The 19,998-nt window shown below is 39.2% G+C and overlaps 1 protein-coding gene across 1 annotated transcript; it reads left to right on the top strand.

Moving 5' to 3' along the window:
• The first annotated feature begins 370 nt into the window (after positions 1 to 370).
• On the top strand, positions 371 to 7,667 carry pnpla1 (patatin-like phospholipase domain containing 1). The gene is made up of 9 exons (XM_074642743.1): positions 371 to 874; positions 957 to 1,189; positions 2,554 to 2,619; positions 2,697 to 2,909; positions 3,827 to 3,887; positions 4,126 to 4,350; positions 4,457 to 4,574; positions 5,975 to 6,097; positions 6,281 to 7,667. The coding sequence occupies exons 1-9, from the start codon at positions 667 to 669 to the stop codon at positions 6,360 to 6,362; spliced, it is 1,329 nt and encodes a 442-aa protein (XP_074498844.1). The 5' UTR covers positions 371 to 666; the 3' UTR covers positions 6,363 to 7,667.
• Positions 7,668 to 19,998: the final 12,331 nt, after the last annotated feature.

Genomic DNA, 19,998 nt, shown 5'->3' with positions numbered 1-19,998 from the left:
GTGAAATAGTTATTGCAGTAACATAATATTGATTAATATTTGATCAGCGTTGACCATTTGATCGGAGTTTGTGAGTGATTGACAGCTGCTCAGAGACGGCAAGGCTCCAGCTCGGCTCTGATTGGATGTTTTCCTCCAGTTTGTGAAATCTTTTCAGATTAGCTGTCTCATGCACTACTGTCAGGATATAGTGACTATTTTATAAAAATATTTTTTTTTAATCATATTTGCTCCAACTTACCTCCTTCAGTTTTAATATATATAAATATCTATGTTTCAGTAAAAAAAACAAAGTAGGAAAATTACCTACAAGAGTCATATGGAAATATTTATTTACGTTTGTTTCCAAAGATGTTTATTTAGTAATATCCCATGGAAACCAGACATCCTGTTTGTGCTTTTTTTAACTTGAAAAGGACAAAAAGTCATTGAGAGAGTTATATGTTATATCACATGGGCATGACCAATATGGTATGTCTAATTGAGATGGGTCTAAAAACACTGATTGTGAAACCGTCACCCATTTCCCACTGGATAACTCATCTCAGCCTGCTTTCACTCGGTCTACTTTCAAAGAGGGAAAGGATTTCTTTTGCCACAGCACTAATGCTTTTCACTGTCTACGATTTATAACATTTTAGTTGATCATTCAAAGCCTTTAGAAAAATGGCTCCAGGAGTTTCTAGTTGTCATTATCGTGAAGTTCCTCCTTCCATCTCCTTCTCTGGATCCGGATTCATGGCCACATATCAGATAGGGGTTGCCCAGTGCTTCCTAAATTCTGCACCCTGGATTCTGCGCTCGGCACCTTGTGTCCTGGGTGCATCTGCGGGGTCTCTAGTAGCAGCTGCTGTCGTCTGTGAAATGAGCCTGCGTAAGTGACTTTATCTTTTCTCAATCTACTTCTGTTGCATGTGGTCGCTGTTTTCTTACTCAAAGTCTTCTATATTTTACAGTTACTATTCGGGATGAGATGCTGTATTTTGCCAAACAGATGAAGGCGTTTCCACTCGGACCTCTTAACCCCAAGGTCAAATTTTTCCACTGGTTAGAATGTATTTTACACAAACATCTTCCTTCTGATGCTCACAAACTGGCCACTGGGCGTCTTTCTGTGTCTATGACGCGCCTGAGTGATGCCAAGCATATTGTGACGTCCAAGTTCCAGTCCAAAGAGGATGTAGTGCAGGTGAGTTGGCACTACAGATTCACACCCAAATGATTTTTAAGGGGAGACACCTGGTCAGGTGAAAAGGGTAGAAATTACCAATTTTAACCAATATATAGGCATCATGAAACTTCCCCAGTTGTATTACAAGTTTTCTCAAATTTTGATGTTTAAATATGCAAATGAGGCATTATCTTTTGACATATGTTCTAATTTGCACTCATTTCCAGACATATCATATATATACATGTTGACATATAAGAGTCAAAGGTTTTTAGAGAGGGGAATTTGGATATCTCTTTTTCTAACTCCATAATTCAGAACAAAACTGTCAAGAGCAATAAAACAAAAGTAAATTTTCGTCCTTTTTTTTTTTTTTTTTTAAATAAAATGCTGTATAAATCAGGCTATGAATAATACATAACCCCTATGTGAAAACCTTCAGAATATAGATAGAAATTAAACTGGAAATTTCGGTGTATGTAAGTGCTACTAAAGTGGAGATTTCTGGCTCAGAGTGAGAAAAAAAAAGAAACCAATTTTGAGAAAGCGGTCTAAGATATTGTAAAATCCCATACATTTTACAACAGGTGAATAGGGTAAAAAAAAAAAAAGATATCATCATGAAACTTCCCCCGTTTTTTGTATTACAAGTTTTCTGAAATTTTTTTTTTGGATATCTCTTTGTCTCACTCCAAAATTCAGAAAAAAACTGTCAAGAGCCATAAAAAATTAATTCTCCATGTTTTTAGGAATAAAACGTTGTATAAATCAGGCTTTGAATGATACAGTATATGAACTCAAACCCTCTGTAAAAACCATCAGAATATAGATAGGAATGAAACTGGAACGTTTGGTGTATGTTAATCATACTGAAGTGGAGATTTCTGGCTCAGAGTATGAGAACAAAATATTTTGAGAAAATAGCCTTTAAAGATATGGATTGTAAAATTACATACATTTTGAAGAAACTAGTGAATACGGTAAAAAAAAACAAAAAAAAACTCTAATAGATATCACCATGAAACTTCCCCAGTTGATTACTTACATTAAGACAATTATTTTTTGTATTACAAATTTCTGAAATTGTATGTTTAAATATGTAAATGAGGCATTATCTAATGCCAACTTTTGGTGAATTTAGGAGAAATCTACAAACACAAATAGACAAAGTGTTGTGAAATAAAACCTAAATGTATATTTTGAACACATGTTAAGGAAGCAAAATAGCCCAAAATCTAAAAATTGACCAGCACAATGAAAACACTGTTTTTGCCTGGGTTGTCTCCCCTTAAGGAACCTGAACAGCTTTGAAGCAAAAAAGAAAAACACTTACAAAAGAATACTTGTAATTATTTCCATTTCTATTCCCATGCTGTCCGCAGGCTTTGCTTTGCAGCTGCTTTGTGCCCGTGTACTGCGGTATGCTGCCTCCAACCTTCAAAGGAGAAGTGAGTATTTCATTCACAAACCCACTTCGAGCACATTGTTTGGTCTGTATCATAATGTGTGTAATCTCATTTCACAGTACTATGTGGACGGGGGTTTCAGCAGCATGCAGCCGATGACGCCCGTGCCCTACAGTCAAACCTTGACGGTGTCTCCGTTCTCTGGAGAGACAGACATCTGTCCCGCCGACACACCTTGCACGTGGGACATGGTGGTGAGCGGCAGCACCTTGAAGGTCAACAAGGCTAACAGCTTCAGGATCTTTAATGCTCTCTACCCAATGGCTTTAGAGGTATAAGACCCATCACTTAACATCTTTTAGAAATGTGGAACAAGAAATTAAAGATGTCTTTTATAATAGTGTGGACTCAATTGAACACTATCTAGGAAATCAGATCTTTTGAAGATAATCTCATACTGCTCTACATAATGACACTATATATAATAACCCACAAACATATCCGTCAACCTAAATGTGTAAGTGGGTCTAGATCAGGGGTCAGCAACCTTTACTATCAAAAGAACCCTTTTAGGCAAAAAAAAAAAAAAAGAAATCTGCCTGGAGCCGCAAAACATTTGGGCATTGTGATGAAGGTAACAGTTTATAGTCTAAGTATATAGTATATAAGTCTAATGCAGTGAGGGCCAAAGTGCAAATGTACTACTACGAAATGTAACTTAACGAGAAAGAAAAGTAGTAATATTACGAGAATAAAGTCATAACTTTACGAGAAAAAAGTCGTAACATTACGAGAATAAAGTCATAACTTAACGAGAAAAAAGTCATAACTTTACGAGAAAAAAATAAAATAACATGTAAAATCACTACTTTATAATATTATGACTTTATTCTCATAATACTAAAAAAAAATTTCTCTTAAACCTTTGACTTTATTTTCATGATATTACGACTTTATTTTCATAATATTACGACTTTATTCTCGAAATCGCAGATTTTTTTTTTTTCCTCAATGTGGCCCTAGTACTCCGTCGTAACATAGACCTACAACAATGATACATAAAAATGAAAATGTAAACAAAAAACAGTTATTCATTTCCATTTTTAAAAATCCACAGGGAGCCCCTGGCTGAACCCTTGTCTAGAGGATGACCCTTTTCTACATACATGTTGATGAATCACTTAACACTGTGAAATATACTCTCTAAAAGGATCATTCTATAATATCTATTTTTATTTGTGCACTTTAGACTCTGGAACAGGCCTACCACAGTGGCTATAAGGACGCCATTCATTTCCTTGTGAGCAATGGTGAGTCAACTGTATTTGCGGGGAAAAACCTGCAGATATAGGTTTAAAGTCTAGAAAGCTCACATTGTTGTGTCCAGGAATAAGTTTGCCTGTCTACTGCATTATAACTGGGACATATCCGTGCCTTGAGCCAACTCTAACCACCTGATTCCCTGGAGGCCCTATCTGCGTTATAGATACTGTACATTTTTGTTAACTCAATCTTTATTTCTCTTTCATGTCTTTCCCTCGTTTGCAGATCTTGCCCCATATTTGATGATCCACAAAGAGCCAGGGCCACTTAACTGTAGCGAAACTAAAACACGGATGAATCTGGAGATCGTCACGGAGGAAGAGAAGGAGGTGAAGGTGGAAAAGGATGCCGCTACGCTGACATCTTTCAGACGCATACAGACATGCAGCTCTACGGACCATGACTCGACGGGAATTAAAGAACCTCCTCCTTTTGACACGGTAAAGAATGGTATGACATTTAGTACATCAGCCGTCACTCAAATTTGTAAATTACAGTAGCAAGAGCAAAACATTCACGTTGTTGTGCTAAGCCTTTGTGAACATGTGTGTTTCAGTTCTGCTGGGCAACGTGGTGACTTATCTGAGCATGTTTGGACTCCCTGCGAGGATCTTATCCCACCTGCTCCTACCGCTCACGCTGTCGTTTTACGCACTACTCCAGAGCAGGGAGAGGTAATAAATACACTGAATACACAGCAGCCTACATGACATGGACAATAATGTAACAGCCATTGAAGACAATGAGGTTTTGTGCTCAGAAAACTTTCATGTCTACTTCTGTTTGTAACACAAAAATGCAACGGAAGAAACAATCTTTATTCTCTCAGATTTAAAGGAACAGTTTAACATATTGGGAATTATGCTTTTAGTTTGCTTTTTAGGCAAGCGTTTGAAGAAAAGATTGATGGGCCTACGACTCACGCTGTTAAACATAGGGCAGATTAGTTGAACTGGGCTCTTTTTATTCTTTAAAAAAAAACAAAGAAAAAGAGATATAACTTGTTAATTAGTGAGATTTAGAGATGCTGGAAGGTCAATTTTGTCACCTTCAGACAGAAACAGGCTAGCTGTTTCCAGTCTTTAGCATAGACTGTATATAAGAAATGGACGTAGTCACCGTGACATCTCCCCACTGGTTTATGGACTGCCGTTTTGAAGCCTCGAGTTCGGCATTTTGGCCGTCGCCGTCTTGGTCTTTTGCAACCACCAGAAGTGACACGAGGGGGTGGAGTTTAGTACAACCGAACGCTGAATAAGACATTTTTTAATCCCTTTTCAATTGCGCCATGAATCACACACATGATGTTTGTCAATTTAAAAGATAATTTTGCAAGTCAAGAAAGCGGCAGTAAAACTGTTGAAGTATAAAACTGTGAAAATACGTAATTAGAAAGACTACACACCCAAAAGTTGCATATAGACGTTTCTCTCGCTGAAGCTACGATGCCTGTGTGTTTCATACTGGGATGTACTCACATGAGCAACAGGTCTCGCTCGTTCTTTCGCTTCCCGGCTGATAAAAAGACCAGGAGTCGCTGGATAAAACACATCAGGTAAGATAATGTTTCATTTGTGCGTGGAACATAGATAAGTTAATTGGCTAGCTAGTCTTGGTGACGTATTTTATATTGTGTGAGATGAGAGATGTAGTTCACTTAGCGGTTTCACACAAAACTAAATGATACTACGAAACTACATACTGAGACTTTCTTGACTTGCAAAATTATCTTTTAAATGATCATGTGTGATTCATGCCACTATTGAAATGGTATCAAAAATGATGTCTCTCTTCTTTGCAGCAAGCAAATAAGCATATTTCCCAATATCTTGACCTTGGTTTAAGAAGGATCTAGGGGGATCCATGCATTTAAACTGACTTATTCAACCCACATCATCGGCTACTTAACCCTGTAGATTCACGTTGGCATTGTGTAGGTCATGGTTATGTTATGGTTATTATTATGATTTGGTTATGTCCTTATACATAGAAACCAACATCAATTTAGCCATTAGAAATGCATCGTTATCTCTTGGTGTGCCGTATTTCACTGAGTCTTATCTCTCTCCTCCAGACTGCCGCTGTTTTTCAGCCAGGCGCCTGAGTGGCTGTTCTGGGCTTGGCATGGCCTGAGACATTTTACATTATTCTTTTACAATGTATGTGTCTGTACGCTCAAAAAGAACATACATGACAGGTAAGACTGCTTCCTTAATTGAATTATTATTCTGGGAATTGTGTTTTAATGCTTTCTGAATTACTCCTTACTTAGAAATGTTTGAGATCAGTAGTTGTTTACTGATATTTTCTTTGCAACATCTCATTTCATGTCTGACCCGACCTGATTGGATTAAACTCGACCTGATTCATCTCGTTTTAGGTTTATGCCCACCATCCTGCTGTTGCAGTGGCTGATCACATTACCACATGAGGCTCCACTGAGGTACGCTTTGAGAGGATGAGATGATGTCGGGCTTGGGAGTCTACAGAGATGATTCATCATTCCACCACGGGATTGGAAGAAAACAAAATTAGAGAACATGTACAGAGAGAGACACTGACTTGTCTTTTTAGTTCGCCAAGCAGAGATATAAACACTGTATTCTTTGTATAGCTGGTCACATGTATCTTGTAAAGTTAAGCCTTTAGAGTGCCATTGAAGAGAGCAATGAAAAGTCTTGAAGGTTGAGTTTAGTTTTATGTAAAGAGCGCTTTATTTTTTCTAAGCTGATTCTATTATCTCATATGTATCAGGAGTGAAGACCTCCACTAAGGCCTAGTTGTATAATTTTACAGTCAACATTGTGCTGGATTTGTGGTAGAATAGTTGCAGTGCATGAAGCTAACCAAATACACGTCAAATTAAATTAAGTATGTATGACACTGTATAGTTATATATCATATTATATGACAGAATGAGCATAACTAATGTTGAATATGATGGTAACATGGGGTGAAAAGTCATGAATGTGTAAATATTGCATCATCAGGAGATATGCTTGTTTGGAAATTAAATAAAATACATGTACATAACATCCTTGGTGGAGGTACAACTGCTGGCTTAGTTTATGTTATGCTGTACAACTATAGGATTGTAATCTTTTAAATCTTCTAATGAACAGAATAATCAACTTTGCATAATCTCTAAGTGTATTACAGTCTACAATGATTTCTGCTCCCAACTGAAATACTCACGGCTGATGCAAGAATGGATGGAAGTGGTTTAATCAGCTGATTTTGTGAAAGATTATTCATTTATACTAATATGTTATCTAAAGTTTTAGTGGATCATCCCGGACAAAACCACTTGTAGTTTGAGTCAAGCTGAGAATTTCGCTCCAGGCTGCTTTATCTGGAGTGTTCCTAATTTCAATTCCTCATGAGAGGTAACAAGAAGTCCTGTGATGTGCGGTTTCAACACTGCGCCCTTTCTACCCTTGTCCCCTTGAGAGTAAACATGCACTACTACTGTTCATTGATTTGATATTGAGCCTCAGCGGCCTCTGGAAAGTCCTGCAGGAAAATCTGGGAATGTTGGGCGTCACTATGACACGTTTGATGTTGTGGGAGCGGAAATCATTGACTTCCTTTATCTCCATTGTAACCGAGATCAAAGTTTGGAATCATGTAGACTGCAAATGAATAAATGGAGATTCACTTATTTGTCTTGTACTATGTATTTTTATGGTTGTAAGCTATGCATTGCTGTTAGCTTTTACTGCAACAACTCATTCTGGACAAAAACACATGGGTTGATTCTGATATTGGCATGATGGAGAGTCAAACATCTGACCACGTTCATATCCGGCTATGGCATCATCTGATTAAATTAATATTTATTTATTTTGGTTACTCATTTTGTTGCTGTATTACCTTTTTATTTAGTAGTTCTTTATTTTAAAATAGGGAGTGGCTGGATTTATTTTGCTATAAATATAATATTTAGAGATATTGGCACACTCCCTTATTTAAATTGTTTCCCAATTACAGTGATTGAACTGATGTTTTAATGAAAAAAACACTATGACTTCCTGACTTCCTGGCATTAACTGTTTGGACATCTGAAATGCCATTTCAGGAAATACCCACAAGGTGGAGCATTGAGTACAGGGGTGGAGCACAGTGCAGCCGGGCTGACTAGAAATTTAACAAGTGCTGTGATATCAAAAAACTCTACCATCTCCTGGCCAAACCAGGCCTGGAGAGTACACATCAAACATAAAAAACAACTACCTTTTAGATGAAAAACTATGTGAAATATTGAGATTTTTTATGTACTAATTTGAGAAGATTATTTCCAAGACTAGAAATTCCGCCTCAGTTTGAATCTGTTATTAGTTGAAGGCTTTATTAGCTGAAATATGAGAGTGACTGCAAATGTATTCTAGGTCTATTTAATCAACTGTTTGCAAAGACAATAGTAGGTCTGTTGATCACAATTTTAAAAGTATTTTTTGGGCATTTTCAGGCCTTTACTACAGACAGTACAGAGATGACAGAAACAGGTCCCCAGACAGGCTCAAACCAGGGACATTGCAGTTCATGATAGGTGTATTAACCCTTAAACTACACCACATACACTGAACCCTTGATCCGCTAATCCACCTTTCGCCCTCCTGCCTGAATTGCAACATGTGTTCACAGTCACAGAGCCGGAAAAGACCATTTGATATCTGTGCTCCGTGTCCTTTTCATACAGATGGCCCGCTACCTGCAGAGAGATCCTCTTATATAATGAGTGTGTGGATGGATCATACGGATAACACGCACACACACACACACGCACCCACGCACACACGCACACGCACACACACACACACACACACACACACACACACACACACACACACACACACACACACACACACACACACACACACACACACACACACATCTGCTGCTGTCCTACACCAGCCACTGATCCAGCCAGTCTGCTGGAAACCAGCTGGCTTTGTAGAGACAGAGAGGAGACACAGCAGGCTGAAACATGTATGGGTTCATACATTCAGGATATGCAGTAAAAGATTCTGTTAATTAAAAAGATCATTAATCTCCTCTCCCCTCCTCCTGGACTATCAAGGGCCATAAAAAAATGATTTGAGGAAATGAATGACATGGCTAAAATTAGAGCCCACTCTGCTCCCTGATGATACCTCTAATAGGACATGACCATTTCACTAATCCGCCAGGCAACAAGGTGAACAGAATGTATTTAGGTGATGTGGCAGCCCATGAGCAGACAGAGATAAAAAAGGTCTGGGTTGCTCTTTGTAATGGAGAGCAGAGAGAGACTTTTTTTTACTGATTGAGTGTCACTGCTTCACTGCTCCTGATCAATAGAGATGGAGCAACGAGGAGAAAAGAGGATGACCTTTGAAATGATGAAGAGGGGTTGTGACCTTTACTGTCTGACATGCAGAGTCTCTGTCTGACTCGGTCTTGCTCTTTTTTTTTGTTAAAAGGACCAGTGTGTAACATTTTGGGGGGATCTATTGGCAGAAATGGAATTTAATTTTAATAAGTATGTTTTCTTTAGTGTATAATCAACCTGAAAATAAGAATTGCGTTTTCGTTACCTTAGAATGAGCCGTTTATACCTACATAAGGAGTGGGTCCTCTTCACAGAGCTGGCCGCCGCGTGTAGCCCAGAATGGACAAACCAAACACTGTTAACTTTTCCTGTTTGGGCCGGAGTCGATAACGTAACTCGCTCCGGAGTTAACCCCCGTCATTCCACTTAGCCGCCGGGAAACAAGACACAGGAAACCTCTGTTGGTCTTGAGGAGCTGCAGCATTTATTTCTGCACAAACTGCAACTTCCACTGTACATTCACTTGATATTCTCAAAGCTAAACTAACTCTGTCTTCTGCTTCACTATACATTCACTGCCGCCGCTCTCTCTCTCTTGCTTCACCACTCAATTCCCACATACACACACACACACTGGCTCTGCTATTCTCCAAATGACCTACACTACTCTAAAAAAAACTATCTCTAGAGAGGATCCATAGTGTTTTCACGTCAGCCACCGTAGTTGTCCTACACGCTTGGCACACAGGAGAGGTTGCGATCTGTAACCTAGATGTCGCCGGATCTTACACACTGGACCTTTAAAACACACTCACACATAAATCAATAGACCATCAAGCAAAAGCTTATGTCTGACTAGTTCAACATGAGTGAGAGACTTGAGAAAGTATAATATGTGTGCATGTATGCAAGCTGGTTTACACTTGAGAGGGTTTAAGGTATTAGAGCTATGCTCTCACACTGTATAAACCCTTACTTATGGTATTAGCGCAGTTTGTGCGTGTTTGCATGTGCATTACTGAATGTCTAAGTGTGTCAGTGTGTGTGTGTGTTTGTGTGGTATTCGTCACAGTGAGTTACTCTAGTATGTTTTCTCCATCGTCTGACTGCTGTAGTAAAGCCTTTTAACTCTCAGGATCACATATTCTCAACTCACACATAAAAACTCAGTCCACTGTCCTTTCTCTTCAGATCACATGCACATAATAAACGTAATAGTAGTGCCACAATCACCGCACAGAATGCCTGCAAGTTTCACTAAATTCATCTTGAAATAACATCATTTTATATCAGTATCATAGATAGATAGATAGATAGATAGATAGATAGATAGATAGATAGATAGATAGATAGATAGGATAAATTCCTTTACTAGTCCCACAGTGGGGAAATTTGCAGTGTACAGCAGCAAATGGGATAGTGCAAAATCAAGAAGATAGATAGATAGATAGATAGATAGATAGATAGATAGATAGATAGATAGATAGAAAAGATGGTTTCTCTAAAATTCATTTGTTTCACTGAAATATCTTTACTATTACCATGACATGATGAATCCCATTAAACTTTGGTGAACTTTTCCTCTAGCACCACCAGCTGGTAAATCTTTTTTATTTGTCTTTAATGTAGAAATACCTATAAAACTGATGGCAAGTTCTAGAAAATTCTCTTAAGATGCCCATGTGACCAACTATCACTCTGAGTTTGTTTGTCTGTCCTGAAGATAGGTAATCTGTCGGATCTGGAGGGATAAATTTAGATTAATTCTTTCCACTCAATCAACAGACCTAAACAGATGTTGCCAGGTTTCACTAGGGAGCACAACTTGTGCCTGTTTTAATGAATGAGTGTATGTGTGTGTGTGTGTGTGTGTCCTCCGTGTATCTCTTATATAGCAGGACTCTGTGATCCAACTGAGTAATAAACAGCAACAGATTGACAGTTTTCTGTTTCTAATCCTTCCCTCCTCCTCCTCCTCCTCTTTCGTCTTACAAATTTAGAGTTGATTAGATGAAAAAATACTGTCTTGATGATGACGCCCGGCACTAAGGAACATCTATTCCTTGTAAATCAGACTGGCACCCCTCCATTTGTCTTAATTCTGACTGGATCGTGCATGTGAGCGTGCCCCACTGGCTAGCTCCTGGCCGCCACTCTGCACTGCTCTTATATGGCGGTTACAGCTGATAACGCCGTCCCGACCGATGCCGCCATTGCGGAAGTGTAGCAGCCACCCTCTGGTTGGAAAATCACATGTCCCCTGATTAAAAACTGCAACTAATCTTTCAGAAAAAGGGGGACCATGTGAGTTGTGTGTGTTTGAAGGAAAAACTTCAAACACACACTCTCCTAAAAAATTAGGAGGGGCTAATGCACATTAACCAGAGGCAGGAGAGAAGCCTGGAGAGTTGCAGGAAAGGAAACTTAGCTTAACTTTTCGAGGTCCAACAAAGACAAGAAAGTCCACAACCACATCCGAGCAGGTCAAAGAGGTAGTCATCCAAACCCGCTCCAGGGATCAGTACACTTCCAGCAGCACATTGTTGCCCAAAGAAGTCCAGGAAATCCAGCCAGTTTTGGAAACAACTGCCACTCCATTTACTTTTATATCACATCAAGTTTTTCTTAAACTTTTAGTCTTTTACTCATTCCCCTTTCTGTTCTCCTCCATGCTGTCGTCGTTAGTTCCCCCCCCTTGTCCCAGCTCACAGGTGTGTCTGATTTATCTCCACACCTTCCTTTCCTGTCAAGGTTGAAAAGGGCTATTCTGTACTATTTCCCCCCCCTTTCTGCTTTTCATCCTTTTAGTTAGGAAGTTTCCTAAAGAGTGTGCCACAGTCTAATGCCCATAGGTTCAGGATTAAAGGTCTATATAAAGATTTTTTTACCTTTATTGTCAAAATCACATGTTTTAATTTTTTGTGCAATTATATAAACATGCTATTGGCGATACCCCCCGATCATTACCCCCCGATTAATCATCTCCTGCCTGCTATATTTGAGTCAGACGTTACCACTTTGATGAATCCCATGACTGGCTGCAATGAAACACGGTTTTGTTCTGAGCTGGTCTCACAAGATGATAATTTAACCAACACTGGTGTGTTATTGTCTCATGACGGGCAGATAAAGCAAGTGCACAAGGAAAATGCCCAGTTGAGACGATTGTATAACTGCTTGTTTTTATGTTTTTTTTTAAATAAGGGTACATTCAATAAGTGTGATGATCCAGAACGTTCTGCTGACACAAGTACTTACTTACACAATTAAACGCATTCATACCCAGTTGTTCGACTCAGATGCTCCAGTGGAGCATTTGTAGGTTAAAGGGATAGTTCGGATTTTTTGAAGTGGGGCTGTATGAGGTACTTGTTCAGAGTCAGTGTATTACTTATGGTAGATGACGGTCAGCACACCCCCAGTTTGGCGAAGGAGGCAGGAGTACTGGCAGAGAAGCTAAGCAATGTACTGCTGTGGACGGGGGCAGCAGCAAAACATACTGTTGCCATCTAAAAGAAAGGATCGCCTAAACAAATCTGTATCAGTTTAAGTGTACACTATATATTTTCACCGGTTTACCTTGCTGTCAGATAGAAGCTGTTATATCCGTCTATGCTCTCTTCAAAGCCACCAGACTCCTTTGACAAAAACAGTTTGTTACTGTTACAAGTTACTGGGCTACCGATGCCTCGATTGGTTAGTTAGTGTTATTGTGTGACTTTGGTGTATCCGAACTAACCCTTTAAAACACCAAAGTCACAACATCTGCGGTAGACCAGCAACTCCCATGTTCTGCGAGGTAAAAATACTGTTTTTGTCAAAGGAGTCTGGTGGCTTTGAAGAGAGCATAGATAACAGCTTCAGTTCCTTGTCGAAAAGGGCTGTCTGACAGCACGGTTAAGAGGTCAAAATATTCTAAATATATAGTGTACACTTAAACTGATGTGGATTTTTTTAGGCAGGCCTTTTTTTAGGTTGCTAAAATACGTTTTGCTGTCGCCCCCGTCCACAGCAATACATTGCTTTGCTTCCGTGCCGCTACTCCTGTCTGCTTCACCAAACAGGGAGCGTGCCGACCGTCATCCGCTGTAGGTAATACACTGGATAAGTAACTCATACAATCCCACTTAAAAAAATCGGAACTTTCCCTTTAAGGGCCTTGGTTGGAAAACTCAGTAGTGGCAGTGTGAGTGAGGGGAAGCACTGCACTTACACTTTCCACCCCCGCGTATTGATCCTGCTGGTGTGAGAATTGACTTTGTGACCTTTCAGTCACAAGCCATTCTATTTAAAAACTTTGACAACAGCCACCAATGCTGTGCTTGAGACACTAGTGAGTGACACAATCTTCATGATAATCCTCTATTCAATGTACCTACAGTATTAAGCAGGCTCAGATTTTTTCAATAAGTTGGAATGAACACACCAGATGTTTTTTGTTATATATTTTTGTAGACATTTGGCTTTCCTTTCATTTCATACAGTCAATGGCCAATATTAGAATAAGACAGTAATAATATGTTCCTGTTCCGCTTGTTTTAACTACTGTAAATACCTTTGGCTCCCCTTGACTAAATGCATTAACACTGCATTTACATTAGCTTTACTTAAATTGTTGTTTCCCATCCTTCACTGTATCACTTGCTCATCCAAGCAGTCATTGTGACCAAAGTCGTGAATATAAATCACAATTATAACAATAATGCAAGACAAGCCAACTTATTGTTATGGCAACGCTGACAAATTTCAATTTGAATGTTCAAGCCATAAAATGTGCATCCGTGCTACTTTTTGCTCAAGTCCAAACAAAACCTTTTTAGATTACAAATCCAAGTTTGAGTTTTGTTCACTGGGCAATTCAAATCTGGGTCTTTCCTGTACTTTATGTGTGCACGCTATGACAGTGGGCTATTATCGCCAGACGCAGTTAATTATGGATAAAGACACACACGTTGCACTACACTCAGGGGAGGGAGGCCCCTAGCTTAAACAGAAATAAACTGTGTGCCAGTTCTTTCCTCCGTGTCACACAAACTCTCTCCGTCCTATGCGTCTGTCTGTCTGTCTTCTCACTCGCTCCCCATATCTCTCACTCCGGCGTGGAACTTTCCATCAAAGCATCTCGTTAATGATGGAGCACTCTCATGCATCTTTAAGCACTTGACAGGGATCTTCCACTGCACAGTTTCAGCTCACACACTAACTCACACAGATGTACACTTTTGTTGGAAAAAGTCAACAATGCAGTTTAGTTTGTTTGAATAATAAAAGGGAAAACTTGCAATAAAGAAAATGTACTTCATCTAAACTAGGTATGAGGACCAAGAGAGGAATCCTCTTTGGACCAAATCTGTGTTTATGTAAGTCCAAAATGTGTGAAAGTGTATATTTTTCCATGTGTGCGTTGGTTTATGTGTGTGTGGGCTTTTGGAAGCCCAAACTGTTTAATCGTATGTTGCACCAGCAGATTAACTTCAAACACTGCATGCACAACATAACCCTCCTGCTGTCACCTACACAAACAGGATCATGAATGTTTGGGCAAAAAAATGCCTGGAATCTTCCTGGACCAAAATGTTTGGACCTGCACCAGTGTATGACCCATATTACTCCTGTTGCTGTCAATCTCATTATGTGTTTAAATTCCAGGGGGAGCGCTGTGTGCGTATATAGCACAGCGGAGGATATACTGTAGTTGATGTGTGGTCCCCTTGAAGTTAAGAGATGCAAAAAATGAAGTTAAATGCAGTCTATGTTGCCTACAACGTCTCAAAACAAACAAGATAAAAGACTGATTATACATTACAGATCATTATATCTTTATAAAATGTAACATAATGCAATTTTAATTTAAAATATTTGTATTAATGTATAATTTCAGATATAATAATATACTGCATATTATGCGTAATTTACTTATACAACAAATACGGAAAGTAATCTGGAAGTATCTATTATTGAGTTTGGGTAATCCCTTGGATTACATTACTGATTACAATTTTGATGAGGTGTCTAGTGACTGTAATGGAATACAATTTTAGTGACCTATACCCAACCTAAAACCGCACCGTGCCACGAGAATATGGGACACACACACCCACACACATTGTGGATAAATCACCAGATTACTAGGATTAATATCAAAAGCTGTTGTTAGTCCTCTGTGATATGATGTGATATCTGGATTTAACATTTCTGCTGGCAATGTCAAATGAGTTTGAATCCATGGAAATGATGAGGTTCAACAGTGTTTCTACAGCTGTTCGAAACCTGGACCATCATCGCAAACAACGATCCCGTCGTGGATGTACTTTGACTTTTTAGTTTGGTTAATGTCCCATCAGCTAACATGGAGGGGGCGGGATTTATTACCTATACTGCAGCCAGCCACCAGGGGGCGATCGAGATGTTTTGGTTTCACTTTTGGGGAGCCGTCACGTCTTCCATATTTATATAGCCGACAGTCTATGGTGTTAACCTGAGGGGAAGCCAGAGGGTGGGTGCTACACTCCCGCGACGACGCCTTGGGTCGGGAGACGGCGTTATCAGTGGTAACTGCCTTATGAGTGCATTGCAGAGCGGCGGCTATTTGCTAGCCAGTTGGACACACACACTGGGACTCACATGCACTGAAATGCACAGGCAACTGGACAACCAAAGCACAGAGAAGCTTGTATTACAACACACACAGAGGGAGAGCGACTTCATTCTCTGCTCAGGTAGACATTACTCCACTATATCTTTACATAGCAAATAGTTGTTTGATGCTATATTAATGCTCTGATGGTTGTATAGAGAACCTTTAAGTAGCATCACAGCACTCTTGTTTCTTCCTAATTTAATCCGATTCATAGACCTTTTTCAAAGCAGACATTTTGACTTGTCATAGCAGGAAAAAGCACAGGTGGAACTAATAACATTTATGATGGCTCCGGTCCAGCAATTATTGCAATACAATGCAGCCATTAGGCTACCGTAATAAGGCTATTAGTTAGAGCTGTGTTTGACATCTCATCATGTCGGTTTGGGAAGCACTGAATTAGAGCGGGTACAATCCTTACGCCGTTAACTGTGACCAAATAGAATTACACAAAAATAACATAACACTTTGACAAGTATCTTCAATATACGCACACTCTCCATTCTCCATGCTGGCTGGCGTATAATGTCTTCATTAACACACTTTTGTTTCTGCAGCATGTTGTCTACTTGAAGGGGAGTCTCTGGGAGTGATGAAACATCCTGACAAAAAGATAAATATAATGTTGAGTGAACAGAGTGTTTGTAGGTTCATATGTTAAATAAGTTCGTTCAGGGAAAAAGCCTTTGAACACACAGATTTATGTGTGTGTGTAAGAGATCTATTTCAATTGTAACCTATTTCCGCACTTGCTTGTAACCTATATGCGGCTGACAGTCCATTACCAGAGACCAGGTAACGTGTGAAACCCCGCAGTCGTCTCCTCCCAAGTGTCATTCATCCCTCCTTTCTCTCTTTTCATTGCCAGCTCTGTTTTCAGTCTTTGACCTTCGATGTCCCTTATTTCCGACGGACATGTGGTAATAATCTGTGTGATACACTCATCCATAGTTTAGGGTTCCTCTTTAGTGTAGTTTAGGTTTTCCTGGAGGAAATGCAACAATACAGCAGTTGAAAAACAATTTTGGGGAATGAGAGTTGCAAAATAAAACGCTTCTGCTCCCTTCAGCAGCACTCAAAGTCTGAAATGTTGGAAACACTGTGGTTGTGTTATTGTTCACAACCCTGCATAATAACACAACAGTTGCGATGTGACACAGAATAAAATTCAGCTCTAAAGTTGCCTGTGAGTACATCTTAATCTGCATTGCTAATTAGATATTTTCTTGCAAATCAAAAGTTGTTACTTTAAAGTACTGCTTAATTGTAATCTACTGCATGAACATGGAGAGACATGATATCTGGGGGAATGCGACCACATTCAGGTCTAGGTTTAGGTTAATCATGTGTATATTTATATTTAATGTATGAGTATGTTATTCAGCCACTAACATACACAGATCTGCACTGTCAAATGTAGTGTTTCTACACCTGATCTCTTTTGAAATATGAAGGGTTTCATACAAATTGATATAAAAATGCTTCCTGAAATTATCTATGGAAATTAAGTCCCTTGAATCATTTGTTATTATGAATTGTCTTCTATCAGTTGGTTGACATACAGTATATTTGCCCTTCATTTAAAAGCCTTTCCTCACCAACTACTGTGTGCCACAAACATATTTTGCACTTTGCCCACCAGCTACCTACTATGAATATGCATAACACAATTTTCATTGTTGTTTCGTATTAATTATTTTACACCATAAGGAGTCTGTTGCTTTTCACACTGCATCACACTTGAAGGAAGAAAATGCTTATTTCAGGATCCCGTTGGTGACTGCAAGATATTGTTTTAAGAAGTATAAGTATTTACTGAATCCATGCATTTATCTTAAGAGTCTTTGTGGGCCTGAGACGAGGTGTTGAGGTGAGTCCAGAGAGCAGGGTATCGGGTGAAGCTAACTGGCATTAATGGCTAGAGGACTACTCCATGTCAACCAGAGACTGGCATCCTATTGTTGTTTGGATGACTTCTAGTGATACAATCGCTGCACTGCCACACACGCCTTGCCTTGTTGATGTGACCTCTATCCGTGCGTGTGTGTGTGTGTGTGTGTACTAACATTACAGTGAAAGCAGAGACAGGTTACTGAAAGCAATGACGAAGCCTTCCCTGAAGGGGAACACCGATAGAGATAAGGAGAAAATACAAGAACGCTAACTCCCTCTGTCTGTCTGTCTGTCTGTCTGTCTGTCTGTCTGTCACACACTTTTCTATAAACACGTCAGTGCACAACATGAGAAGACATGATTTAAAATACCAGAGTATATTGCATACATTACAGTAAACTGTATACTGAAATGTTATCATACATACAAATACAAATACAGTGTTATGGTCTTGTTGGTGTGATAAACTCGTAGGACAGTCTGCCTCTGAACTCTTTGCACAAACAAGGGACAGACTATATCATAAAAGTATATCATCATCACCATGAAGCTGATCTTCAAACACACAGAAAACACATACACATAATCTTTGATCATATCTGAAGGCTTGGAGCCAAAGTGGTGCAAGTGCCATTTTGGGCAAATATGAGTATTATTATATATCAAATGAAAGCTGCCAGTGAGATCTTTCTGTGTGTAATGATGACCCATATGTTGTAATTAAAAGAAAACGAAAAGGCGTAACAGTAAAAGTAGGGTTTTGGTCTGCGGTAAAAGGGCGTAAGCTTACTTGCACCCTTTTTGACCTAACAAAGCATCATGGGTAGAGCATGCTAAAAACACTTGGGCTTGGGGCCAAAGGGGCGTAAGTGCAAATTTTGATCATACTTGAATCAGCTGCTGTTGCCATGTATAATATTTGATTTTTTTGTGTCATCAGATTAAGCAACTTATAATACTATAAAAGCTATATTGCTACCGTTTCAGTTGAAAAATATTTATGAAATACTACAAAAATGGCAAAAGAAAGAGATACACCTTTTTGGCACAATGCAGAATATGGCTGTATGTGAGAAACCAATTCTAAACCACATTCGTTTTGTTCAAAGGTGCGAAATTCAAAATTCAGAGCATTAATATAGCAGCAAAAAACGATTTGCTATGTAAAGATATAGTGGAGTAATGTCTACCTGAGCAGAGAATGAAATCTCCCTCTGTGTGTGTTGTAATCAGAGCTTCTCTGTGCTTTGTTTACATAGCAGGGCCGCCGCACTTGCATTCACGTGCTCCATTGGCTCTGCGCTGCGCTCAACATTTTACCACTTATAACACCGTCTTGCCCCAAGGTGTAATTGCGGGAGCGTAGCACCCACCCTCCAGCTCCCCCCAGGTTAAAACTCTTAGCTCTGTCTTCACTGTTGCCGCTGTTTGCCCTGTTAGCACCGTTAGCTGCTAGCCACCGGCTCAGCCGTCTCCAATGTTGAGATCCGTGTGGATGCAATAGATTTGCTCTGAATTCCCTATTGAGCACCTTTAAAATGTATCAACTACACTTCAATCAACACTGATAAAAAAGATAAGAATGAATATCTTAATCTTCAAGTATTGCTCAGCAACTTTCACCAAGGCTTTTAAAATTCTACGCCACAAGGAACGTATCAAATCAACTGATACAGATTTTTCTGTTCAAAGGTTTTATAAACCTCTATAAACACAAACTACTTAATAGGGCTGTCAATTGATTAAAATATTTAATCGCAATTAATTGCATGATTATCCATAGTTAATCATGATTAATCGCACATTTTTTATCTGTTCAAAATGTACCTTTAAGGGAGATTTGTCCAGTATTTAATACTCTTGTCAACATGGGAGTGGGCAAATATGCTTGCTTTATGTAAATGTATGTTTAATTTATCAAATTAATTAACAACACAAAACAATGACAAATATTGTTCAGAAACCCTCACAGGTACTGCATTTAGCATAAAAAATATGCACAAATCATAACATGGCAAACTCAAGCCCAACAAGCAACAACAGCTGTCAGTGTGTCAGTGTGCTGACTTGACTATGACTTGCCCCAAACTGCATGTGATTATCATAAAGTGGGCATGTCTGTAAAGGGGAGACTTGTGGGTACCCATAGAACCCATTTTCATTCACATATCTTGAGGTCAGAGGTCAAGGGACCCCTTTAAAAATGGCCATGCCATTTTAATCTTCGCCAAACTTTTGCGTAAGTTTGGAGCGT

This window comes from Sebastes fasciatus, chromosome 8, assembly GCF_043250625.1.
Source record: "Sebastes fasciatus isolate fSebFas1 chromosome 8, fSebFas1.pri, whole genome shotgun sequence".
In the NCBI taxonomy this organism is placed as follows: Eukaryota; Metazoa; Chordata; class Actinopteri; order Perciformes; family Sebastidae; genus Sebastes; species Sebastes fasciatus.
This window is presented reverse-complemented; position numbering and strand designations above follow the sequence as displayed.

Excerpts from the sequence above, each read along its gene's own strand:
- pnpla1 (XM_074642743.1), top strand. The coding sequence starts at position 667 with ATGGCTCCAGGAGTTTCTAGTTGTCATTATCGTGAAGTTCCTCCTTCC. Across the intron at positions 3,888-4,125 it reads TCATTTCCTTGTGAGCAATG|ATCTTGCCCCATATTTGATG; the intron begins GTGAGTCAACTG and ends CCTCGTTTGCAG. Across the intron at positions 4,351-4,456 it reads TTTTGACACGGTAAAGAATG|TTCTGCTGGGCAACGTGGTG; the intron begins GTATGACATTTA and ends TGTGTGTTTCAG.